The 27,851-nt window shown below is 38.6% G+C and overlaps 1 protein-coding gene across 2 annotated transcripts in view; it reads left to right on the plus strand.

Annotated features, from left to right (window-relative positions):
• ptprr (protein tyrosine phosphatase receptor type R) overlaps positions 1 to 24,753 on the plus strand; it is a 48,861-nt gene extending 24,108 nt beyond the window's left edge. Inside the window, exons 4-13 of one of the 2 annotated variants that reach the window (XM_089126649.1) lie at positions 174 to 284; positions 7,424 to 7,773; positions 10,012 to 10,201; positions 10,650 to 10,734; positions 14,297 to 14,376; positions 15,593 to 15,730; positions 15,816 to 15,926; positions 16,013 to 16,170; positions 18,030 to 18,143; positions 22,802 to 24,753. In XM_089126649.1, coding sequence (XP_088982775.1) covers positions 174 to 284; positions 7,424 to 7,773; positions 10,012 to 10,201; positions 10,650 to 10,734; positions 14,297 to 14,376; positions 15,593 to 15,730; positions 15,816 to 15,926; positions 16,013 to 16,170; positions 18,030 to 18,143; positions 22,802 to 22,895 — 1,431 coding nt within the window. In that variant the 3' untranslated portion in view covers positions 22,896 to 24,753. The remainder of the gene's footprint in view (positions 1 to 173; positions 285 to 7,423; positions 7,774 to 10,011; positions 10,202 to 10,649; positions 10,735 to 14,296; positions 14,377 to 15,592; positions 15,731 to 15,815; positions 15,927 to 16,012; positions 16,171 to 18,029; positions 18,144 to 22,801) is intronic. The other variant, XM_089126650.1, reaches the window with a different exon arrangement.
• The last annotated feature ends 3,098 nt before the right edge of the window (positions 24,754 to 27,851 follow it).

The raw sequence follows: 27,851 nt of genomic DNA on the forward strand, positions 1-27,851 counted from the left end.
GCTCAATGTCAATGTCTTCCTTAAGATCACACTTGTTGATCCTTTCACTCAACCACAGTATAAATGCATGTCAGGTCTCTCAAAACTCATGTCCGATGTAGCATGCAGTGACATTGTTGGTTCTGGACAGTTTTGATTTTTTTTTTTTTTTTTTTGTGTCTGTTTTTGAACAGAAGAATGTTTTCAAAAACCACCATGAGACGAACAGCATCTGGGGTAAAGACGGATTCTACGTGCTGGTTATCTGTCTCACAATATTCATCATCATCTTCAGCTGTTTAATGGTACGTATCTCTCACAGTCTTCTACCATTCAGTTGATTCGAATAGGATAGGAAGCTATGTGGGAAAGATTAATGAAATCTCAGGAAACCTAATGTTTTATTGATTTTGTTTAAAACTTTGTCTCAGAAGTTTCTCCTAACATTCCTTCATAGACATAGAAAGAGTTGTCAAACAGTAAGATACTTGACACTTGATGAAATGACAACTCGATGAGAAATGTTTAAGTTCGGATTGAGACTAAAAGGAGATGCTGGGATCTTTCACACGAGAAACATCTGAGAAGCAGAAACCCTACGTATAAGTCCCCGTTTGCTCTCCATTCCATCTCAGTGCTGTCTTGGAGAAACAAATAAGATATGAAAGAGTTCTCATTTGAGATTTTTGTCCGTCCTACGGGTTTGAATATTGAATTTGAATATTGAATTGAGTTTTATTCACTTGGAACGGTTCAAATACTTCCTGTTTCATGCTTGTCTCAGCAAACACCCTCGTGAAGTAAACACCAAACGGTTATTAACATTCAAGTCTGCACACACTGAAGGCACTACTTGGGTTTTGATATACTGTGAGTAATAGTGAAAAAGACCTGAACAGAAGCAGAGACACAGGATATGATACAGAGAAGAGTCATTGCAAAACGGATGTATTGTGGCAGAGGAAGTCGCATGGTTTCCTCTGGTGGTTCAGCACTTTAAAAGGATCAGCACTGCCATCTTGGTCACACCTGACTCCGCCCTCTGATTGGTCGACGTTTGCTCTTAACATTTTAAGTCTGTATTAACTCTGGCGATGACATCATAGCACGTCCTCAGAGCACCCGCACTCTCTTGCACCGACGGACTGAAGAGCTTAAGGAATAAATACCACGATAAGCTGTGAGCCGATCTCAAAGACAGGGCCTGCTGAAGCATTATTAGCATTGTGATTATCTAAATACTAGGACTCTTTATCAAACTCTTTATGATGATCCTTTTGCAGGTGGCACCCCTTTAAATTTACATTTGGATTTATATTGTGAAAGATCAAATATTATATATACGGTAAAACATGATCTGGAAAAAAAGGAGAAGAAAAAAAAATATATATTATATATATATATATATATATATATATTATACCATTAGCTTACTGTTAGTTGTGAAAAGAAACATAAAACTATGGCTATGTTCAGGTAATAAAACTGTTTAATTTCATGATTTGTCTGTAGAAAGCAGTATGAAAAAGGTAATATAAAATGTGGTAAAGGTTTACAACAAAATTAAAATAAAAATATTAGTTGAAAAACTTAAACAGGAATTATAAATGAAAATTTAAACTTAAGTTGAAGCATGGGAATTATTGACTGGAAATAGAGAAAACTAAAACTGGAAAAATCATAATAAATTGACTTAATGTAATTTTTAAAAGTAACATGGAATATAAAAATATAGCTAATTCAAAATATGAATTATACATAATAAAACTACAATAAAAAATGAAATCGTTACTAATTGTAACATTATATATCATTAATCTGCGTTGAACTTTATTTATAATTTATTTTTTAAATATATTAATTTTAAATTGTATTATTTCACTTTTTTAACACATGTTCACATGTACAAGATGCATGTACGCTGGAGAAGGCGTGGGTGTTTGATTGCTGACTAACACCTTATAATAGTGTTCATTGATAATTCATTCATAAATATTATCACATGGCTCTAGAATACTTGATTCTGATTGGTCAATTTAGACATTTCTAACCATTTAAATGTACAATAACAAAGAATCTGCATAAAACAACAGTATTTATTCAAATGAAACCTTTTTAAACGTGATTCGACAGAAGTTGACGTAGGTGTGAATCGTGAATGCTGTGAGAGTGTGCATTGTGAAAGCTGTGCCCCTGTAGGGGAGCCGGGTCCATTTGCAAGTTTCATTAGATCATTTAAAAACCACATTAGTGTCCGGGAAAACAAACAGAAATAAAAGTGTTGTTTGTACAAAGGTAAAGTTCATTTGATAGAAGTCAGCACTGAAACCTTACCGCACAGCTCATTATGATGATGAGATAGAGACCTCTGGTGGAAAACTTGATACAAATGTGAACACGTTTATTTTATGGTAAGAAAAAACATACTCACTCATATGTAAATAATTGCTAAAATGGACGTTAAAGGTCTTTTCCAAATAGATAATATAAAATCATGAGAAAGAAAATGATTTTGAATTCAATTATGACCCTAAAGCAATGCTGTAATTGATTTAATCATGGATGCATGTGTTTTAGGCCTTGTCCACATAGAGGACAAGTGTTTTTCCTCCTGTGTTTTAAAAAAAATCACGTCTACATGAACACGCAAAAACACGCTTTCAAGCGCTGTCAAGAGTATGCCACACCAGCAGGCGGCGATATAACCCTAACCGTAAAGCCACGTTGGCCAATCAGAAGCCTAGCAAAAAGTTATTAATAGGTTCTGGTATATGGATAACATAGACATCATATCCACAAGTTTCCGAGGGGCGCTCATGTAAAAAATAAAGTGGGTGAAACTTCCGGTGAGGCGGCGGAAGTAGCATTCCAATGGTGTTTTGTGTGTTAGTTAGCGAAGAGGCTAGCTGTTTTTCGGAGAATTATTTTACTATTTAAAGACGCAAATCTTTATCAGAGATGTCGTTACGGAGCTCAGGGGCAATATGTGCTGTTCGCGGTTGGATGTATAACCGGACTAAACTAATTCAGTGGCTTAAACGGGATTGTTTTGAACATAAGCTAAAAACGAAATTAGAGTGATCCTGCCAGAGCCCGTCTCTGATCCTGCCAACGACTGTAGTTTCCATCACCTCCCAAAAGACAACGAATCATCCTGTGTACATTTGTTTAAAATCTTAATATTCTAAACTCTATCAGCATGTGATTGGCTGTTCGCTACTGATGTTACACCTAAACTCAGGTTAAAAGCCTGTGTTGACAGAATACCAAATGTGCCAGTTAATGTATTCCAGTAGCACATTCATTTATAATTTTGAATAAACTCCAAAGCACAATGACTAAGTGTGTATTTTTTATTTGAATTGTTTGTCAGCTCGCACAACTGTCTGTCACCATGCCTTGATGAGTATTGATTATTAATAATGTTATTATAATACTCCCAATCAACTACTGCGGAGGGTAAAGGTACTGTTATTTCACCCTTTTGAATTTCGTTGAGGTTGTGTTCCCACATCGTTAGCTAGTTTGGATCGCTATAACTTGAATGACTGTCAACTGTTGAATGAACGAGTGTCAAGCATGTCAAGTCGCGCTTTGTTTACTTCAAACCGGAAGTCGCGCCCACTTTTGACGCAAGGCCTCATGGGGCGTAGGAAACTTGTAGATAGGAATATATAATAGTCTCTATATGATATCTATGGGTGGATAACAGCGCAGCGCGGGCACACACTCTGGCATCGCAAGGCAAAACCCCCGGTTTTACTGTCTACACGACAACACTGTAACCGCCGTTTCTGAAAATCCTCACCCGGGTTTTCAAAAATGTTTGGTTTCAGTGTCCTGATACTGCGTTTCCGTGTGGACGAACGGCCGAACCACGTAAAAAAGTCACGGTTATACCCGTGTCCGTGTGGACAAGGCCTTAATGTAAAGATTAAGATTATAAAAGCTCATTTAAATTCTCAACAAGATTTAATTGAAACTGACTGAAAGTATTCAGGTTCAGAGACGCTTTAAATTATGACGTAGAAAAAAAATACTGTTCTTACAAATTACTAATTATTTTTTTTTACAAATGTAATACATTCATTCATTAATTCTGATAATATGATCATTAAAATAACTTTTAGTAAATTTAAACTGAAATTAGTAACATTTTGTTAAGTGTGTAGTGCTTTTGTGTTCCTAGTGTTTATTAAAAGTTAGTTTGTTCGTCAAGCTTTGTGCATTTCACTACTGGAACCCTTGACAATGTGAATGTATCGAGTGAATTTATATATATATATATATATATATATATATATATATATATATATGTATAAATCTTGCTCTGTATCTTGCTGGGAGTGCAAGTTGTTTAGATTGAAAGTAGACAATAAAACCGTGTCTGAAATGAAGATACATTACAAACATTGCTTTTACATGAAAAAACTGTTTGGAAATGGTTGGATGTAAAATTTTGTGAAAACTGTGACGACACTTACAATAAAAAAAATAAATAAAAAAGTCTTCTCCTAACCCATTATGTTAAGTTTCATTTGAGAAATAGGTGTTTGCAAACCTGACTCCCTTTTGAACACTGTTGACTATAAATAACTTTGAAACCATTTATTTAAACCCTACCAGTCTACTAATACTCTACACTAATTAACACTAGTTAGTAGACATGTAGGTGCAATGACATGCAGTTACTTATAGTCAACAAAATGTTAAAGGGATAGTTCACTTTGAAATTAATTTTTGATATGTTTTAGCTTACCTCAAGGGCATCCAAGATGTAGGTGTCTTTGTTTCGACAGTATTTTAATATTTTTAGGTCAAACTGTTTGTGTCTGTCAGTCATATAATGCAGGTCTACGGTCACCACCTCAAATAGCATGCACAGAGAAGTCCAAATTAAACATGATTTAATGACTCGAAAATGTAAGTAAGTATGTATAAATGTATGCAATGGCCTAAGACACGAAACGAGCAGTTTGTGTGAGAAAACGAACAGTATTTATATCGTTTTTACCTCTTGTTACCACAGCCACAAAGCGCCTGTGCCCTCAGATCACTTCGACTTGGCTGTGGTTACAAGAGGTAAAAACAATATAAATACTGTTCGTTTTCTCACACAAACCGCTCGTTTTGTGTCTTAGGCCATCAATGTGTACTTACATTTACGAGTCATTAAATCATGTTTAATTTGGACTTCTCTGTGCATGCTCTTTGAGGTGGTGACCATAGACCTGCATTATATGACTAACAGACAAGAACGGTTTGACCTAAAAATATCAAAATTGAAAATACTGCGGAAACAAAGACACCTACATCTTGGATGCCCTTGAGGTAAGCTAAAACTTAATTTCAAAGTGAACTATCCCTTTAAAGGGACCATCACAATAAAGTGAAACCTGCATTTGTACTGCAGTAACTGGGATTTGATCTGAACTCTACTCCCATGTTCTATATTTTTCTATGAAAAACATTTCTAGTGTGTCAAGTTTTTCGATGAGCTCACCAATCTGCAATTTCGAACAGAATTCAATTCTGCTGTAAAGCAGCTCTAAAAAGACAATAGTAAACAGTCGTTATTCAGTTGAAATAAGTTCAGAGTTGATTCAGTTCTGTTCAATAACTGTAAAGTTCATCATTGTGTTCAGCTATAAAGCAGCTCTGGAGAAAACAGTGATGTCCTCGTCCAGCTCAGTCCAGTTCTCATCTGATAGTGCCAGTGCAGTTGGATTAATAATATGGAATATCAAGTGTCTCCAACTACGCAAGCCAGAGGCGACAGTGGCAAGGAACCCAAATTCAGATATGGGGAAAAAAACCTCTGGTGTGATTATGATTCCTGGCTGCATCACATACCAGATTGTGGATTGATTTCATTCATACAGTCTGGGGGATACATCACACCAGCACATGGAAGGAGGAAGAGTTGAAGCTGGTCGTAAGGTCTGTGCGGAGGACTTGTCTGGTTTTCGATCTGTGCCGATGACTGTCTAGTCAATAAGGTTCACACGAGGTCTGTCTTTAGGGCCAAGTTTTTATGGTCTCCATGGACATTCAGGGCTGTTGTGGTCGTCAGGGTGCAGGTTTCCTGTCTGGTGTACAACGGTAACATTGGGATAAGAATGAGACAGGTTAATATTCGCATAGGCCTAATATTACAAAGTAACACACATCTGATGTCATGGGAAGTGTTCATGGTTCTGGTTGAATTTATTCAGCCTAACAATCCTTTAACGAGCGTGAATTATAGAAATGTGATAGTGTGTTATGTGTAGGGTTGGGTATCGAGAATCGAGTATCGATTGGAACCGGGACTAACTTTTCATTTTTCCCGGAATCGTTCAAAAGTTAAAATTTCGATTCCTAGTTTCGATATTCACAGTCCGCCGAGCGGAAGAAGAAACCGCTGAACAACACCAACGAAGAAGCGTCTACCGGAAGTGTTGGCATAACCGCGCGAGTCGAACATGAGTAGCTTACGTCGGCGATCCAAAGTGTGGCTTCACTTTTCTAAAAATAACGAAATCTCGGCAAAATGCAAAATTTGTGACAAAAGGAGTATTTGTGACAGAAGGAGTATTTCCTTCAGAAAGGCCGTTGGTTAGCAAGGTTAGCTAAACTTTTTTGACCCTGCCTCTTAAAAGAATCGGAATCGAGAATCGTTGGGAACCGGAATCGAAACAAGGAATCGGAATCGGAATCAGAATCGTTCAAATTCAAACGATACCCAACCCTAGTTATGTGTAGGGTTGGGTATCGTTTGAATTTGAACGATTCTGATTCCGATTCCTTGTTTCGATTCCGTTTCCTAACGATTCTCGATTCCGATTCTTTTAAGAGGCAGGGTCAAAAAAGTTTAGCTAACCTTGCTAACCAACGGCCTTTCTGAAGGAAATACTCCTTCTGTCACAAATACTCCTTTTGTCACAAATTTTGCATTTTGCCGAGATTTCGTTATTTTTAGAAAAGTGAAGCCACACTTTGGATCGCCGACGTAAGCTAGTCATGTTCGACTCGCGTGGTTATGCCAACACTTCCGGTAGACGCTTCTTCGTTGGTATTGTTCAGCGGTTTCTTCTTCCGCTCGGCGGACTGTGAATATCGAAACTAGGAATCGAAATTTTAACTTTTGAACGATTCCGGGAAAAACGAAAAGTTAGTCTCGGTTCCAATCGATACTCGATTCTCGATACCCAACCCTAGTTATGTGTATGCCAGGTTAAAGAGATGGGGTCAAGTGTGTGTCTGTCTCCCAAACATGGCTAGGAATGGACTGTTCCAGAGTTTGGGCACTAAAAAGGTTGCAGTGGACGTGAAGGATTATATGATAGTGCACAGAGTTCTCATCATCATTAATGGGAATGACAAAAATCATTTACTTTCTTTAGTGTTTTTTCTTTGCGAGATCTGCAAGTGACTTTTATAAAGTAATATTTTCTTTCCTTAGGTGCTTTACCGAATAAAGGAGAAGGAATTCTTGGATCAGCAGCTTAAAGACCCATCCCCATCCACCCGGGACGTCCAGCTGGCACCCATCCCTGTTCATGGTGCTCAGCCTCCTTTGACCCTCAAGAACAGCATGGTCCAGGCCAACCAGACGTCCAAACCCAGTGCCACCCATTTAACCAGCAGTACAAGCACCCCGTCCTGTAACATCAACATCAGTCAAACTCTTTCCAGCGTGACGACGTCAGAGCCGCAGTGCCCACCCAGCCACTCTGTGGCTGAACTCAAACCCAGTGTGTCCTCCACACATTCACCTTTTAGGATGAAGCCTGGTGGAGGCCTGCAGGAGCGGTAAGACTTATTCTTTGCATGAAAGAGCATTAATAAAATCAACGGTTATAATGTGCACCCTCATGTTGTTTCAAACCCACATTGCTGTTATTTTTCTGTAAACACAAAAAGGAGAATTTTAGAAGAATTTGAGGGAAAAATAAATAATAACAATTACTTTGTAGAATTCTATTTTTCTAATGTGAAAAAAAAAAAATTCTAAATGAATGTTTTGGATTTTAACTATGACAAGGTGACTGACTAAATGGTGATTGGATGCACATTACTAGAGCCATTCCACCGAAAGGGTGACATTTCTGTCCCCAGAACACTTTATACGTATAAAATTGCATGAAAATGAACTCTAAAATACATTTTATTATTAAGCAAAATGTCATGCACATTTAGCTAACTACAAATTGAAAACATATAATTGAAAACATTAACAAAAACGACACAGAACACTAAAAAATAGCATTTTCTGCATGTCCCAACTCTCAATCTCTAAACTTTACCATGAAATATTATGATTAAAATCCTTCAGAAATCTGATTTTTCTTGCATTGTTGTGTGACTTTATATCCAAACTGCTTTAAAATGAAAAAAGAAAAAAACATTTGATCTAATATTTTAGATAAAATACACATTTTAGTCATGTCCCCAGGTTTTCACTCAGTCCTGTTACACTATTACATTCCCCCACTGAATAACATAGAATATTCCACAAGACACATTTTCAACAGTAAGTTTCATCATCTGGATCTTCTGAAGGCAATGGGCCGACTATAAGTCACTCCTCTCATTTTCATTTCTGTATATTTGATGAAATTGTAACTATGAATGAGAAGGTCAATCTCAACATACATTCCTGTTACCTAAATGTTTTCTTAGATTTAATTGTTTTATTTTAAAAATATTAACTTTTGGTAAGGCACTAGAAATGGCTCAGTGTCCTCACGCTATTAGCATCACTGCTATGTGGCCATATGCCATATATTTGATAACTTTTTGCTTAAAAACTCAATCCTGTTACCTTCAGTCCTGTTACTATTTGTTTCTTTTTCTAAAAAAAAAAAATTAAACCACTATTTTTATCATTTTTGTTTGGCCCATAATTTATACAATTATTTAATGAATTAATTCTAAAAAAAATTATAAGCTTGAGGCTTCGGCCATCTTTGAAATGAAAAAATGCCTTTGTGTTTTTTATATCAAAATACACCTTGCTTTAATAGTGATTTTATTGGCAAAAATATAATTTTTTTTGAATATATAACCAACAATTTCTTTAAAATAAACACTTTCTTGTGGGGAAAACAAAGGAATTAATTGACACGCTTCTAAACTTGCTTTTTAAATGACACATGGTTTTTGCTATCAGGATTGAGAAAACATTCGTCCATATTCTGCTTAAACCTTGTAAAATAATAAATAAAGTTGCCCGAGATTGACCAATACAAATTTTGAATAGTTAAACATGTGTAGTATTAGATTCAATGTTAAAAAAGATCAAAAATAAAGTTTATTTTTGAAGAGTTACAACAAGCAAATGTCACCCATTCGGTTGAATGGCCCACTAAGCGAAAGAGCTGTCCGTTGAAAACGCAATTTATATACTCTTCTGCTACACACACAAAAGTATGTACATATTTCTTCACAAAAACCACACATACTTTTAGGTCATAGTATAAGTAGGTGTTTTGAGACACAGCATGAGGCTATAAATCTGCAATGACATATATGACATAAGTTTGTGTTTGTTATTGTCTCCCCACACTGACCACACACCATCAATTTGGTCACAGCACCACCTATTGATCAAAAGTAATAAGGAAATTACAAGTACAATAGGTGACATTCAAGCATTTATTCAGCTATATTCAACCATGTATCAACATTTAACTAAAACCCAGCCTCTGAAATATGAATAATTTTAAAAATGAAATATAAATTATAATGAGTACACTGTTTAACTACAATGTTGTGAGATGACACTTTAGTTAATCATTATCCATGTTATATTAAATCATTATTCATGTTTGTTATATTAAATTCATTCTGCTATTAATTCCTAAATGAGCAATCATAAGTTTTAAACTAAGTGTCACATTTAACAATCATGCAGTAGACAAAATCAATGTGATTCTATCATGGCTCTTTGGAGCAGCAGTCTATGTTTATCCATATATGCAGATATATGGTATAAAACCAAATACAATTTTTCCTCAAATATTACTGTTATTTTTATGTCTCTCGCAGACGAGGATCTAACGTCTCTCTAGTGCTGGATATGAGTGCTTTGGGATCGGTGGAGCCTATAAGTTGTGGGGTTGTGACTCCACGGGAGCGTGTGACTCAGGAATACCTGCAGTCTGCCAGTCGAGTCCTCTCACGGCAACAGCTTCGTGACATCACATTGAACACCCAGAGACTGCATGCAGAATTTGTCGTAAGTGATACACCAGTGCAACACAATACTTTTAGAATTAATTGGGTTCAACTTGACACAAATAATAGTGATAACTTATAGCTTACTAGTGATAACCTAGTAAAACAAAATAAAGGCAATAATACAAGGTGTAACATAACACAAGTAGGTGTAACTTTGTGTCCTAATCACAAACAACACCAAACAAACAAATGAAAGAACCGAGACAAACTTAGTGGTGGGTAACAGAGAATAAAGGAAAACTAAATAAATAACTAAAGCAGGCAAAATAGGAATAGGAACCAAAACTGAGCATAACTGTGACAGATGTAGGATTTATTGGATGCTTTATGTTATATCTGAATGCTGAAATCTATTGTAAGGCTGTACACTTTGAAAGTGCTTATGTAATGGTGTTGACCATTTCCATTATACTCAGCTGAGTGTGTAACTTTTTTTTTATCCACAGGAAATTCCCATGAACTTTGTGGATCAGAAAGAACTGGATATCCCAAATCATGGATCAAAAAATAGATACAAGACCATTTTGCCAAGTTAGTATCTGAATTTCTACATTTTGTTGTTATTTGAGTTGAATCATGCCAAGGAATTGGTATCAACTACTGAAATGTAGGTATCCACAAGTTTCCTACGCCCCATGAGGCCTTGCGTCAAAAGTGGGCGCGACTTCCGGTTCGAAGTAAACAAAGCGCGACTTGACATGCTTGACACTTGTTCATTCAACAGTTGACAGTCATTCAAGTTATAGCGATCCAAACTAGCTAACGATGTGGGAACACAACCTCAATAACAGTACAAAAGGTGAAATAACAGTACCTTTACCCTCCGCAGTAGTTGATTGGGAGTATTATAATAACATTATTAATAACCAATACTCATCAAGGCATGGTGACAGACAGTTGTGCGAGCTGACAAACAATTAAAATAAAAATACACACTTAGTCTTTGTGCTTTGGAGTTTATTCAAAATTATAAATGAATGTGCTACTTGAATACATTTGGTATTCTGTCAACACAGGCTTTGATCCTGAGTTTAGGTGTAACATCAGTAGCGAACAGCCAATCACATGCTGATAGAGTTTATAAAATATTAAGAATTTAAACAAATGTACACAGAAAGATTCGTCGTCTTTTGGGAGGTGATGAAAACTACAGTCGTTGGCAGGATCACTCTAATTTCGTTTTTAGCTTATGTTCAAAACAATCACGTTTAAGCCACTGAATTAGTTTAGTCCGGTTATACATACAACCGCGAACAGCACATGTTGTCCCTGAGCTCCGTAACGACATCTCTCATAAAGATTTGCGTCTTTAAATAGTAAAATAATTCTCTGAAAAACAGCTAGCCTCTTCGCTAACTAACACACAAAATACCATTTGAATGCTACTTCCGCCGCCTCACCGGAAGTTTCACCCACTTTATTTTTTACAGGAGCGCCCCTCGGAAACTTGTAGATAGTGGCAACACTAAGTGCTACATTTACATGCAATAAAATAAATTGGTCAATAATTGGATTGGTGGCTCAATCTGACTGAAAAGCCTTCGTGCAACTCGTTGATCGATACAACCAAGTTCGACCAGAATGACATTTCGATCGAATTGAAATGGGTTATGTGTGTATCTTAAAGGCCCACTGAAGTGCCTTGTAACGTGCAGCTTTGTATGATGCATAGTGGTAATTTACACTGAAACAGTAAGCTAAAGCGGGACATTTTGAATGAAATAGCCAATAGCATTCAGTTTACCTCACAGACTGTGAGTCGTACTTGACAGCACCATGGAAGCGAATCCAAACGCTGATGATACGTTGGATTCAGTTGTAGAGGTGTGAATAAATTCTAGCCTTTTCATTCTTAACCAACGTACAGTTGGAAAACATTGGCAACCAATGTTTATCAGTGGTTGTATATCAAGCAGGGACACGTTTGTGTGCACTTTTTGTGATTTCACTGGAACAAATTGAGAGTCTCCTCTCAATAGATAGATTAAACTACAGAGTGAAGACTGTGTGCATGAGCCACAAGAGAACATTGTATCCATGCCACTGATAGCAGCGCCAACGCGCATGTGAATCAGATTGAAAAGTTTAGGGTAAATATTTTAATTGACGAAACTGAATTTGGATTGACGAAAATCTGTGTAAATCACAGATTCGTGATTTTATCTCATTTTACAAAATGTCCCAACTGTTCTGGAAATGTGGTTGTACTATACCATTATTTTGAAATCAACATACAGTAGCATGCACTTTTATTTTCAATAAAACATAACATAAGAGTGTTTGAAGTGAAACTGATTTGTTGGGTTTTAGAGCAGGTGAACAATTTGCAGTATGTTAATAGTGGAATGGTGACTTTTTAATGTCTCAGGGACCCCTCATGACTATGTGGACCCCTTTAAAGTTGGCTGCTTGTAGTTAGGTCAGAATAAACACTTTATAATATACACTAGGTATATTTTATCCCAATATAATATATAAAAGATACATACTTGAGAACAGCAGTAATGTAGTGCTTTGCTAAGTCAGCATACAGGGCCGTAGGCAGGGTTTTTAATAATCACAGAAATCCCAAAGGTGTTCCCAAATTTGAGGTAGTTAGGGCGGTGCGAGGGGAATCTCGATACAATTTTGACATTTTCACAACTTTGAAAAGATTCCTGGAGATCTACCTACCTGCAAAGTTCAGATCCAACACATGTCTGTAATTATCAAGTGCTCCTGCAGATCTTAAAGGATTAGTTCACTTTTGAAAAAACCTTTGCTGATAATTTACTCACCCCCATGTCATCCAAGATGTCCATGTCTTTCTTTCCTCAGACGAAAAGAAATTAAGGTTTTTGATGAAAACATTCCAGGATTTTTCTCCATATAATGGACTTCAATGGGAACCGGATGGTTCAGGTCCAAAAGATAGTGTTAATAACAGTTTCAGATGGAGCTTCAAATGTCTTTAAACGACACCAGACGATGAATAAGGGTCTTATCATGCGAAACGATCGGTTATTTCAAAACTTATTCCAAAAATTTAACTTTTCTAAGGACAAATGCTAGCCTTTCTCCATTCTGTGTGGCGCGTTTGCAACGTCACGTATTACGTAATTACGTTCAAAAGGTCACGGGCGACGTAGCTGGAAGTACAGAGTCAGAGTGTTTACAAGTTGAACGCATAGGTTGAACGTGCAAACTAACTCAAACACCGTTTACAAAAAAAGGAATTAAAAGGAAAAACAACGATGTCGGACGATTTTGATTCTGTACTTCCGGCTACGTCGCCCGTGACCTTTTGAACGTAATTACGTATTACGTGACGTTACAAACGCGCCTCGGAGAATATAGCAAGGCTAGCATTTGTCCTTAGAAAAGTTACATTTTTGGAATAAGTTTTGAAATAACCGATCGTTTCGCATGATAAGACATTTATTCATCGTCTGGTGTCGTTTAAAGACATTTGAAGCTGCATCTGAAACTGTTATTAACTGTCTTTTGGACCTTGAACCATCCGGTTCCCATTGAAGTCCATTATATGGAGAAAAATCCTGGAATGTTTTCATAAAAAACCTAAATTTCTTTTCGACTGAGGAAAGAAAGACATGGACATCTTGGATGACATGGGGGTGAGTAAATTATCAGCAAAAGTTTTTTTCAAAAGTGAACTACTCCTTTAATTCTCAATATTCACTTAAAATTCAATAATATTATTGATCTGACTTTACTGACACTGCTGGATGAGAACTGAAATGAGCTGGACCATGACATCATTTTTTACAGAACTAAATGAACTAATGAACTAATTTAATAATTGAACTAATGAACTAATTTAATAATTGAAATGAACTAATTTAATAATTGATGATCTTTACAACAGTACTAAATCAACATTGAACTGACTTCAGCTAAAGCTAAACAACAGCTGAAATGCATAATTTTCACCTTTCTACTGCATAGGCAGCCAAGTTTTATTGAAAGTCCATTTACCCCTTTAATTATATAATATGTTTGCTTTATAAATGTCATCGTCTTGTGCACTAGTGGGCCACTGTAGTATACTGGTGAATCAATTATAATGCAACACAAAATTCACATTTCATTTCAGATCCACATTCCAGGGTTATTCTGAAGACTAAGAAATCAAATGACCCGCTCAGCAGTTACATTAATGCCAACTACATACGAGTAAGTTTTCAGTGACACAGTCACAATTTATTCAATAGCCTATGCCAAAAAGCCTCTTAAAGGATTAGCTCACTTTTGAAAAAACTTTTGCTGATAATTTACCCACCCCCATGTCATCCAAGATGTCCATGTCTTTCTTTCCTCAGTCGAAAAGAAATTTAGGTTTTTGATGAAAACATTCCAGGATTTTTCTCCATATAATGGACTTCAATGGGAACCGGATGGTTCAAGGTCCAAAAGATAGTTATAACAGTTTCAGATGCAGCTTCAAATGTCTTTAAACGACACCAGACGATGAATAAGGGTCTTATCATGCGAAACGATCGGTTATTTCAAAACTTATTCCAAAAATGTAACTTTTCTAAGGACAAATGCTAGCCTTGCTATATTCTCTGAGGCGCGTTTGTAACGTCACGTAATACGTAATTACGTTCAAAAGGTCACGGGCGACGTAGCCGGAAGTACAGAATCAAAATCGTCCGACATCGTTGTTTTTCCTTTTAATTCCTTTTTTTGTAAATGGTGTTTGAGCTAGTTTGCACGTTCAACCTATGCGTTCAACTTGTAAACACTGACTCTGTACTTTCGGCTACGTCGCCCGTGACCTTTTGAACGTAATTACGTAATATGTGACGTTGCAAACGCGCCTCACAGAATAGAGCAAGGCTAGCATTTGTCCTTAGAAAAGTTACATTTTTGGAATAAGTTTTGAAATAACCGATCGTTTCGCATGATAAGACCCTTATTCATCGTCTGGTGTCGTTTAAAGACATTTGAAGCTGCATCTGAAACTGTTATTAACTGTCGTTTGGACCTTGAACCATCCGGTTCCCATTGAAGTCCATTATATGGAGAAAAATCCTGGAATGTTTTCATCAAAAACCTAAATTTCTTTTCGACTGAGGAAAGAAAGAAATGGACATCTTGGATGACATGGGGGTGAGTAAATTATCAGCAAAAGTTTTTTCAAAAGTGAACTAATCCTATAATGTTCTTCTTGAGGTAACTTAACTTAAATCTACTACCATCAGAAAATAAAACCTTAGTGAAAAACATTAAAAAAAGAAAAGTGAAACATTATAAACAAGAAAGTTTAATTTCATGCCAAAGTATCGAAGAGTCTTGTTGCTCTAACTTGGCTCTGATGGTGATTGATACTTGGCTCACCTCCATTATGTCATTATATCTGTTTAAGTTCAGCACTTTTTTTGTCCAGGGCTATCTTGGAGATGAGAAGGCCTTCATTGCCACTCAGGGTCCAATGATCAACACGGTGAATGACTTCTGGCAAATGGCTTGGCAAGAGGACTGCCCTGTCATTGTCATGATTACTAAATTGAAAGAGAAAAATGAAGTAATTTCAATTCAAAAGATCCACAAAGCTCTTAGTATGACTAAATAGACTGTGTTTTCCCAAAGATTTTGTTTTACTGTTTCAGAAATGTGTTCTGTACTGGCCCGAGAAGAGGGGGATCTATGGGAAAGTGGAGGTCTTCGTTAATAATGTTAAAGAATGTGACCACTATATAATCCGCTCCCTTATACTAAAGGTATTTGCATTATAAGTAAAAGTAATAATCCAAAAGAAATACTATTATCAGATACTCTAATGGATCATGTGTTTTGAATCCCTCAGAATGGAGGCCAGAGTCGTAAAGTGCAGCACTACTGGTATACCTCATGGCCGGACCAAAAGACCCCAGAGAGCGCTGGACCCCTGCTGCAGTTAGTCAACGATGTTGAGCAGGACAGGAGGGGCTTTACATCTTGTGGGCCGATTATTGTACACTGCAGGTTCAGTAGCTTATCAGCAAAACATTAGAGGAGCATTTCACCCATTTCAACATTAATCTTTATTGAAAGTGGATCATATATGTAGTCGAAAAGTAAAAGAATTTTTGAATTTGGTGCCCTCTTGACCAAGAAAAGACAGAAAATAACCGGGGGGGCGCATTTCTATGTAAGACAACAACTCCCACAATGCACCACAGTGCACAGCTCGGCAAGCCACACTCACTAACCCGGAACAGCGCAAACAGAGAAATCACTCTTCCGTCTACAAGGCTAACGTTAGCTGTCACCAGAGTTTGAAACTCATTTCACACAAAATTTTTAGTTAGTTGGCTGTGGCGAGCAGGACGATCGAGGGCGAGGGACGTAAGAGGACGGCGACGTGAGTGATAATGATAAGACACCTGTGAGGCGTGCGCCGGTCTCGCGGAGGAACGAAATCATAAAATGAGGAGCGACGAAGGCAGATCGAGAGAGAAACAGGCCTGATTTTATGATGTGTTTTGTTTCTGTCAATGAGGGGCTGCTGGCTTATACTTTCGTTTTGTATTTGTTCATTTTACTATTAAAATGTTTAAATGTTCGCCGGTTCCCGCCTCCTTCTTCCCACAGCTACAAACCCTGTTAACGTTACATTGGCAAACTCATTGTCATGGTGAATTACTGCATGATACCTGCCCAGATAGCAAACTGACATTGAATCAACGTGGAAATATGACATCGAAACAACGTTGATCTGACATTGTTTTGCTCATCGAATTAACGTTGAACCAACGTCAGACGCGTCATTCTTTCAAAACTAACGGAAAATCAACTTGAAATCAACGCGTTGTTTCAACGTTATGAAAGCAAACCAATTTTCGATTTTCATTTAGCTTTGAAGAATGCCGCGTCTGACGTTGGTTCAACGTTAATTCGATGAGCAAAATCAACGTTGTTTCAATGTCACGAGAGACGTCGTTTCCACGTTGATTCAATGTCAGTTTGCTATCTGGGTGGATGTTCAGTCAGGCGAAACTGGGATGGTTCACATCACAACACAAACGCCCGTTTGCTCATCTGATTCAGAGATTTCGTTCAGGAGAAATTGCCATCGTTGAAATTCTCTGCAGCAGACGGACTCTATCTGTGTTCGTAGTTCACAGCGAGAGCACATGCACCAGCAGTCCGCCCAGGTTGAGTCAGTTTGGGCTCCTCGACCGCGACAGGCAGCCGCCTCCGGTTCCTCCATCAGCCTCAGCTGCTCTTCACTATACTGCGACTCGTAAGGATAGCCACGAACATCGGATTCGAGCAGCAGAATTTCAAAATCCTCTTCTTCCATATCATGTTTAGTTTCTTCCGTCATTATCATACTTCCTATCTCCACAGCGCTTGTTAGCTTAGCTTCCAAACAAGATGGCTGATATTGATTCAGTATCTGCAAGGGAAGTCCCACCCAATGATCTGTAATTGGCCTGTAGGGTGAGTGGGTGCCACACCCTTGAATAATGAGGAGCTAATGTTTGTAGTCTCTACACTTTTTAATGAAATGTGACTTCCTGCTTATTATGACGCAAAATGACGATTTTTACGTCATAATAAGCTGGAAGTAAAACACTTAAATCCTTATTTCTCCCATCTCAGGGGAAAATAAGAGAATAAACCATGACCATTCAAAAATATGACTGGGTTTCTAAAGATACAAAGCTTAATGCAAATGGGTGAAGTGTCCCTTTAAAAAGTGTCTACTGGTTGATGCACTGTATATAAAATATAATTCATGTTTTATTGTGGAAAACTATGATAAAACATTATATAATCCAGTGCTTGGTGAAAAAAAGTGCTTGAAAACCATTTAACTTACCTTTGAATTTTTGCAGTGCTGGAATTGGTCGGACAGGGTGTTTCATGGCTACAACAATTGGTTGTCGTCAGTTGGAGCTGGAGGGAGTTGTGGATGTGCTGGGAATTGTGTGCCAACTTAGGACAGACAGGTACAAATGTTTTACTGTTTTTCTATTAAAATTTGTGACTGTTTCGCTGTTCAGCTATTGAAATGTTAATGTATTTGGTCTTCGCGTCCTGGATCTCCAATGTTGCTGAATACTGCTGTTGATTATTGAGCAAGTATGGACTTGCTACTGCTAATTGATACACAGGCACACTACTGTGAGCATGTTACAGTAGATATGCTGCTGCTGCATAAATAGACATACATAAATCCCGTAGCAGATCTAGGCAGGTGGAGCTGGAGGAGGTGAAAGGTTAGAGAGAAAGCATACAGGCTGGTATTTTGGTTACACATTAAACTTCATCTTGCTTTCTCCACGTAAACCGTCACTGGATGGAAAGACTAAGAACATTACTTACTGTAACACATCCAATATTACTATAAATGCAGTATAATAAACAAGAATTTCCAGTATTTTCACTGTGAATAGAGGGAAAACTATGTCTTAGTCTTTTCAGATTATGCTGATTACATTACACAGGAAAATTTTCATATCAACATTAACATATTCCAAAGGTTTGGGGGAAAACACAGGATCCAGTCACAAATGCAAATTCACAGTTTATTGGAAAAAGAGGAAAAATAAGCAAGACAGATGTAGTCATGCAGTGAATCAGATTGCAAAGTTTAGGGTAAATATTTTGATTGACAAAAATTTCACAGATTCATGATTTTATCTCATTTTACAAAATGTCCCAACTGTTCTGGAAATGTGGTTGTACTATACCATTATTTTGAAATCAACATACAGTATGCACTTTTATTTTCAACAAAACATAACATAAGAGTGTTTGAAGTGAGACTGATTTGTTGGGTTTTAGAGCAGGTGAACTATTTGCAGTATGTTAATTAGGGTTGGGTATCGAGAATCGAGTATCGATTGGAACCGAGACTAACTTTTCGTTTTTCCCGGAATCGTTCAAAAGTTAAAATTTCGATTCCTAGTTTCGATATTCACAGTCCGCCGAGCGGAAGAAGAAACCGCTGAACAACACCAACGAAGAAGCGTCTACCGGAAGTGTTGGCATAACCATGCAAGTCGAACATGAGTACCTTACGTCGGCGATCCAAAGTGTGGCTTCACTTTTCTAAAAATAACGAAATCTCGGCAAAATGCAAAATTTGTGATAAAAGGAGTATTTTTACAGAAGGAGTCTTTCCTTCAGAAAGGATTATTTCCTTCAGAAAGGCCGTTGGTTAGCAGGGTTAGCTAAACTTTTTTGACCCTGCCTCTTAAAAGAATCAGAATCGAGAATCGTTAGGAACCGGAATCGAAACAAGAAATCGGAATCGGAATCAGAATCGTTCAAATTCAAACGATACTCAACCCTATTGTTAATAGTGGAATGGTGACTTTTTAATGTCTCAGGGACCCCTCATGACTATGAAGAGCTACAGAGATAGCAGCAGGCCTTGGCAGCAAGGAGAGACTACACTGATGTCTGTCAATATCCTGAAACAGCAAAGCAGCCAGTAATTCCCACTCGAACAGGAAGCAAACACATAGGAAAAGAAGACTTGAGAGAATACTGACGGAACAGAATGGCAATGAGCACAAGAACGATCTGACAAGGAACACAGGAAATACATGACTAGATATGGATGACAATAACGAGCTGCAAGTGTGGTTAGTCTAATTAGCTCGTCAGCGCAGTTAGTAGCTAGGCAACGGTGACGAGCAATCAAACCAGTGACAGAAACACAACAAAGCCATGTCAGAATGTACACACAGACCCGTGAACCATGACAGTACTCCTTCCCCTAAGAGCGCCAGCTCCTGGCTTTCCCTGGGGAAATTGCCTGACGATTGTAATCATTGATGAGGTAGTGATCCAAATGTCCCTTGCAGAAACCCAACTCGTCTCCTCCATACCATAACCCTCACAGTCCACCAAGTACTGGAACCATCACCCCTCTCCGCCTTGAATCCAGAATACGATTGACTGAATAAGCAGGTTTCCCATCTACATTTTGTAGCAGTGGGGGGACTGGATTAAAGCGGGCGGATTAAAGGTGGAATACCTACGATTTTTGCATTCAAATATCCCAAAATCACAAGGCTAGTGTTATATATTTAGTTATGATGATAACTCACAATATTCCAAATGTTTCAAACAAAGTTTAAATCGCGAGAAAATTGAGATTTTAACCAAGGAAACGGGGCGTATGAGCAGGGGTGAGCTGGGAGTCGCCAGTCAATCGCGTCATATCCGCTTACCTCGGTTTCCGCTCGTACTACGTGTAGTCCTGGACAAATGCGGTAGTTGTAGTTGTGCGTTAGCGTCTATCAAGCAACAAACGTCAGCTTGTTTCGCGCATTTGTTATGGAATGGAGCACAATTATTCTTCTTATTTATTCTCGGAATGTGAACTGTTGGCTGTAAAGGGGGTCGCACACCGGACGAGAAGCGCCGCGCCACGTTTAGGACAACTCCACAGTGTTGAACACCGGACGCCCACGTTCTCATCAGTGTATGGCCAGCAATATTGTTATGTTTAATGACATGAAATGAGGATAATGTCTGTTCTATGTTATGATTGTACTGTACAATTAAATACAATCGTTGCTGAGTCTGCATTCTGAAAACTTTACCTCAGAGCATCCGTTCACTGAATGAATTGAGAATCTCACCTGAAAAATCGAATAATAACATCAGCAATTGTCATTCAAGCAGCTGATTTCTGTAAATGACTGCAAAACTAAATGCATATTGCAGCATAGGGCGAAGTCAGGATCCATTAGCAACGATTTGAGACAAAAATAATTAAAATTTTATATAAAACTATGTAAATGGCGCTCTGTGGCGCAGCAGGATTTTGAACACGGTCCTGAGACGTTGCTGGGCGCCGCGGACAGACGGCGAATAGCGCTGCCGGTATGTGTAAAACGTTACACTTATAGATAATAACGTTTTCGAATTTTAAAGATGTGGCGCGACGCGGCGCTGCAGCTTCTCGTCCGGTGTGCGACCCCCTTAACGTTAATTTTGTGAAACTGTAGCTGTGGTTGAATACTTACACGACATGAAAAGATGTGTCAAATGTACATTAAATTGATTTTTTATTTTTATAAAGTTACCAAGGAGGACCAGCCACGTCAACTCCTTGCAAGAGACCTGCCCCTTCAAACCCTCTCCACCATAGCTTCGTCCAGTGACTCGTACAGTAACTAATTTACTTTTAAACCTGACTTTTCTTGCGGTTATTTCAGTTTAATGAAAAACAAAGCATTTCATTAAACGCAACGTTTATAGAAAGCGAACTTTACCTCATCCATGACAACTAATTTTCGATTCCCGTCTGACTGATTTATCCACGGTGGAGTTGAAAACAACAGTTCCCATCATTCCGCGTTCCTCCACGTCGTCATCAAGCAAAGCCGTTGTTGTTGTTTTGAATGTAGCGCCCTCTAGCGGCATCTAAATCTTAGGTATTGCAGCTTTAATGGTAGAATGAAAAGCGCAAATAAAAACGGGTTTTAATTTAGAAACATGAAAGAGAGGATGACTTCTGTATGCCGGAAGATGATTAAGCTGGACTGCCACTGGACTAAGAATCTTTTTGTTGACAGTAAATGGGCTTCTGAATTTAGGAGCCAGTTTATTACAGATGGTGAGCAATGTGGGAACAGGGTCTTGAAGGAAATGACAGTGAGTCCAGCAGGAGGTTGATTGGAAGTCTTATACAACTGGGACAAACCGTGCAAGCCAAATCAAAGCGATGTATGTTGCAAGTCATAGCTTGCCACCAGAACCCTTCCTTTATGAGAAACATGGTACGACTCACCTCCGGATGACAAGCCACCTTAGAACAATGACCCCATCAAATGACGTCGGACCATAAACTCTCAGGCACGAACAAACTATCTAGTGGAAACCCGGGCGGACGCGTTACCCCAAGTAAGGCAGCGCAGACCTTCAACTCAATCTCCCAAGTTACCACTGAAACCACAAATTTAGGGTGGGCTCAGGAAAATGCAGGCTTTCAGATTTGTCAAAAACATGTCAGGTTTGGGTTTGGCGGTAGGAAATGTAAAAATCTAACTGGCTGGAAAAAAGATCTGACCCACCTGGAGAAGAGTCTCCCTGACCATTCTCCAGTTGTCTCTGCACCTCTGGACGAATTTGTGAGCGGAGGGAACCGCGACCTCGGATTCCAGACTAGGAAAAATTGGTGGCTGGTGACCTAAGCTACACTTAAACGAAGACAGGCCCGTGGACGACACTGGTAATGAGTTACGAGCGTACTCAACCCATGAGATATGCTGACTCCAAGAGGATGGATTCTGTGACGCTAACCATTACGCTGAAAGGCAATCAGATCAGCACAGTAGACACACAGAATGAACAGGCAAAACCCGCGAACCATGACAGTCTGTCCCTCTCCTAATATGATCTTTATCTGTTCCATTTCAGTCATGGCTGTAAAGTTCTTTATTAAGTTAATTAATTTGTTTAACGAAGCCAATCTGACTTGGGCTCAGGACATCTTTGTTTCTGTAAGATGCCATAAAAACAACCTTTTCTTTCAGTAGCAAAAACAATAATGGCATTTATCAGTATAACAATGTACCTGCCAAAACAAGATTTTCATCAAATTGAGACTCGCCTGTAATCGCGTGGTGTTTCTTTTTCTCCGCAGGGGTGGTATGATCCAGACCGAGGAACAATATGAATTTGTGCACCATGCCTTGAGTCTCTATGAAAGCCGCCTTCCTGCAGAGCCTGGACAATGAATTTGAACTCCTAGAGGAGCTTCAGTTTTCTCACCGAGAGATCTGCTATTGCTATGAAGTTTCTAAATCAAGAGAGAAGGCGCCAGATCGTGTTCGTGAAGAAGGATTTTTGTGCTTGTCAAGGCAAGGGTTGCACACATCTGATGTTGTCTGGAAAGCCGGTGTTGTCGGCAAATGTATTAGTTGTCATAACTTTTCAATAGCCTCTGTCATGCTTTTCAAGGCTGTCAAATGGTTTTGCCACTAGTGTTAAAGTGTATCAGTGTCATTGTACAAGATATAGTTCCACTAAATAATGCACAATATACACAGCATAAAGACTATCAGTTTTCCTTCATTTTTTTCCCTGATTATAGGTTTTAAAACCGTGGGCATTTTAAAAATTACGTATTATACTAATTATTGTCTTTATGCTGCAGAATAAATGAGGTATTAATATTCTGTGTATAATAGTATGATCATGTTTTATCAAAATACTTTTTTTTTCATTTTTGTACCAATTTATTAACAGTTTAAGAGCATATTCTTATGCTGATGCAGAACACAATTTTGAAATATTCTGTTTCCTGTTCCTGCTGCATAATTTACATCTGCAAGTTTAAAGTCTGAATTGATTTTTATGAGAGAGAAAGACTATGACTCAACATTTATATTGCATTGTCATCACTGTAATGCACAACAACAAACCAACAGCAAAACAGCAAATGGCTCTTATGAGTGGGTTCTTTTAAATAACAAACAAATATGGAATTCAGGATTTTTCGGTTTACAGACAATCTATCAATCAGTCTAGAGTCTCACTAAATCTGTCACCGATCCTTGCGGAACCAAAATTATTAAGTGGATTCAAATGTAATCTTATTATTAGGGAAAATAATCATAATAAAATTAATAAATATATAAAGAAATAACAACAACAAAAGAAAATACATTTGAGGAAATTATATAATATAGCTAAATTTTAGGAGATTGTATTTGTATCTAGTGGTAATATTATTCTAGTGACTTATTAAATATTAGTGTTTGAATATTTCCCCCCAAATGCATACATTTGTTGTGTAATGTATTCCGGGACCACATGCGTTTTGCTGCTAATACTGCAATTGTTAATGGCTTTAGGAATTAATTATGTTGTATGAGAGTGAATATTTTTTAAAACATTTATTTTCTATTGTATTTATTATTATACAAATTATTGTTATTATAACCTGATACTTTTATAAACTATGGTTATTGTCATTGTGCACTGTTACGCAATATATTTTCCACTATGTGGGCTTAATGTTAGGCAGTCAGTGACTTTTTCCTATTTATCCTTTATGAAGATGAATGTGAATACTCTCAATAATAAACAATCCATCATAACCACAATTACAGTATTATAATCTGCACATATGGATGCCTCAGACAGTAAGGGTTGCAGTATAAGCAACCCAAACTGATGATCTGAGCTATTTTATATGAATCTTTGGTGGTGGTAGAATTAATTAGTCTCGTATAATGGGATGTATATTATAAATGCATAACTTGGTCCCGATAATCCTTTAGAAGTTATTTGTCAGTGCTATACTACTATACTTTCCACTTATAGTGTGTTTGGTCCTATAACAATATTAAACCCTCACCTAAAGCCATAATATCTCATGTTTACATTTTTGGCACTGCAAGTTTTGATTTATATATGTTAAAATATGCTTATTCTGTTATTAAAACCTGTCATGTGAAGAAGTGTTTTTGTAAATAAATACAGTAAGTGAAACTGCCGAGTCAGAAAGCATAGAGAAACTATGATAATGACTATGACTACTGCCAATAAATTAACCCTGTTATCATGTCTGGATCAGGGTTTTGTTCCTTTTTTTTTAGACTCTTCTTTCAATGTTCATTTCATTCCATTGTGTACAGCTTCTTTTCCTTAGCTGCCTAGGTTTTTAATTGATACTTTTGAGTGTGTAGTAGAAGAGAAGGCAATTATACTTGAAACTTGCGCAGCTATTTTGAACCAATAATAGGAACAAAAAGCAGTTGAATGATGACGTGCATTCATTTGTTTATCTGACTCCTATATAATGAATCTGACTCCATTAAAGTTGCAGTTATTCTTAAACCTCTTATTATTTAAAGGGAAAAGTCTTTCTTAGAACTGATAGGAAAGTGTAGGATTTAACCTGAACGTTTAGATAAAGTTAGTCACTTTAGTTTTCAACATTATCAGTGTTAAAATGAAAGATTCTCAAAGCCTTTAAAGCAGGAAAAGTGGTGTGCAAGAGTGGCAATGTAAAAGCCTTTCTCCGGGATCAACAGTACCTTCTTTCTTTTTTTGTGTGTGATCAAAATTTTTATTTTATTTACCATACCAGGAATACATTAACTATATACAGACAAATGCCATGAAAACGTCTGGGGTTACGGCTGTAACCCTCGTTCCCCGAGAAGGGAAAATCGACATTTGGGAATGCCTCTAGCGTGACGCGTCTGAAGCCTGTATGGAACTAGTCCAATATTGATTGTTATTGCGTCATGACATCACCCGTGACATCGCATGTTACAGTGAGCGGAAGGTATAAAAGGGGACCAGAACATAACAATGTCTGCTTTTGGTCCTGGCAAGTCGCTCTTTGGAGCGCTAGAAGTGTAGCCAAGGGACCCAGCGTCTCGTTCCCTTCTTACAGTCGTAACCCGAGACGTTTACCTTTCTCGGGAACTCGCGCTGCGTTGAAAATCGACACATTTGAAAACGAAATTCCCACTGCTCCACACTGAGAGAGTACGCCCTGGTTCGAAGCAACCTGGCACACCTAGGACGAGAGAACTTGAGAACCCGGAGTAGAGGGCAGATCCAGACTGTAGTGTCTAATGAAGGTGTGAGGGGTAGCCTAGCCCATGGCATCGCAGACCTCCAGCAGAGAAACTCCTGACAGCAAAGCTTTAGAGGAAGCCACTCCACTAGTGGTCTCTTATTAGCAGAGGCAAAGGCAAGCTGTGCGCCTCGTGAGCTGAAGATATAGCCTCTATTATCCATCTGCTGATAGACTGCTTGGAAACAGGGGAGCCCTTCTTAGGTGACCCGAAACATACGAGTAACTGGTGCGCCTTCCTCCAGGCCGAGGTTCTATGAAAATAGACCTCCAGTGCTCGGACCGGGCACAGTAAATACTGTTTAGCTGGCTCATCCGACACATACGGTGGAGGATGAAACGCCTGAAGAACTAGACCGTGCCACATTTGAAATGGCACCTTAGGCACATAGGTCTAGGGTGGAGAATGGCCTTTAATTTGCCAGGAGCGAACTCGAGGTAAGAAGGAGCAACCGATAAAGCTTGCAGGTTCCCAACTCTTTTGAGGGAACTCTGGATTCTGGACTGGATGATAGGCCTCATCCTCCTAGCTCCACGAAGAAAACGTACAATAAGTGGGTGTCTCCCCAAGTTGCCCACCCCTAGAGGCGTGTGGAAGCCAGCTATGGCCGCCACATAGATCTTAAGTGTGGATGGGGAGAGTCAGTCAGAGAAGTGACTCTAGAGGAACTCCAACACTGCAGCCACTGAGCAGTTAACTGGGTCCAACTAAAGTTCTCTGCACCATAAGTTACACACATTCCATTTCAATATTTTCCTTGTGGAGGGGTTTCTAGAGTTTAAAATGGTCTCAACAACCTCACTTGAGAGACCAGCATTTATGAGCTGGTCCCCCTCAGGGGCCAGACCCACAGCTTCCATAGTTCCAGCCGAGGGTGGAATATTGTTCCCCTGGCCTGAAAAAGAAGGTCTACTGATTGGAATTCGCCACAGAAGGCCATGATGTCAGGGAACCATACTCAGGCTGGTCAGTACAGGGCTACTAGGAGTAAGCTGATCCCGTATCACCGGACTCTCTCTAGAACCCCTGGGAGCAGAGCGATTGGGGGAAATGTCTGTACCATGGCATCCACCCCCAGGGGAGCTGGATGCAATAGGGAGAACCAGAGTGGACAGTGAGTTTTCTTGTGAGAGGAAAATCGGTCCACTTCTACCTGTCCAAACTCCTTCCAGGACTCGGGGTGGAGTCTCCACTCCTCGGGCCTCAGCCCCTGCCTCGACAGGATGTCTGCTCCCACATTGCTGTCCCCAGGGATAAACATTGCTCTGACTAGAGGTCTTCTCGGGTACTAAAAATCCATCAATCCTCCCCCGCCTAGCAAACGTGAAGTGCGTCAGAAACAGAGCACGTGCGTGATTAGTTTACTGTTGGTAATGTGTTGTGTAGCTTCGTCCCTCACCGCATCCAGTGTAGACTGCATTGCTTTCTTTTAAGGGCGCTTAAGACACTCAAGCATCCCCGTAGAGCATCGCGGGCAGCTTGCACCAGCTTGATACGTGAAAGTATACTGATTACCGAGTTTGGTTGGGGCTACATTCTTGCAAGTAAATAATACATGATTAGACAAACAAAATAATCGATCAGGATAACTATTCTATGTCTGTAGGCTGATGTTTGTTATTTATTTTTCTGGTGAAAGTGTCTTGCCTCAGGCTATAATGTAAATCGATTTTTCAAATTTGCAGATTCATCTATGGTAGCTTGATATTATAATATTTACGACATGGCTATTGTCTACCAACAAACATTGAATTAAATTAGCATATCCATCATTTAAAACAGTAGCCAATAGGCTAACATTACTATAAAGAGGCTGGCTTGTAAACATGAGCTAAGATCTTTTGACATTTGAAAAAAATAAAGCCCATGACACTATATTCAAAAGACATGCTGAAATATATGCCAGTGTACCTGGGATGAAGACATTTCAAACGCAACACTGGAGTCTGTCCAAGATGTGAGAACTCCCTCCTGCTGCAGAGTTCAGGGGTATCGCTGATGTTATGTTAGGTCTGACACCGACGCTCCGAAGCTTGCTTCAAACTCGAATGGTCCTTGCAATGAACCAATGCTTCGGAGTTTGTATCATTACATCAC

The sequence above is a fragment of the Pimephales promelas genome, chromosome 24 (assembly GCF_988280905.1).
Source record: "Pimephales promelas chromosome 24, fPimPro1.hap1.1, whole genome shotgun sequence".
Taxonomy (NCBI): Eukaryota; Metazoa; Chordata; class Actinopteri; order Cypriniformes; family Leuciscidae; genus Pimephales; species Pimephales promelas.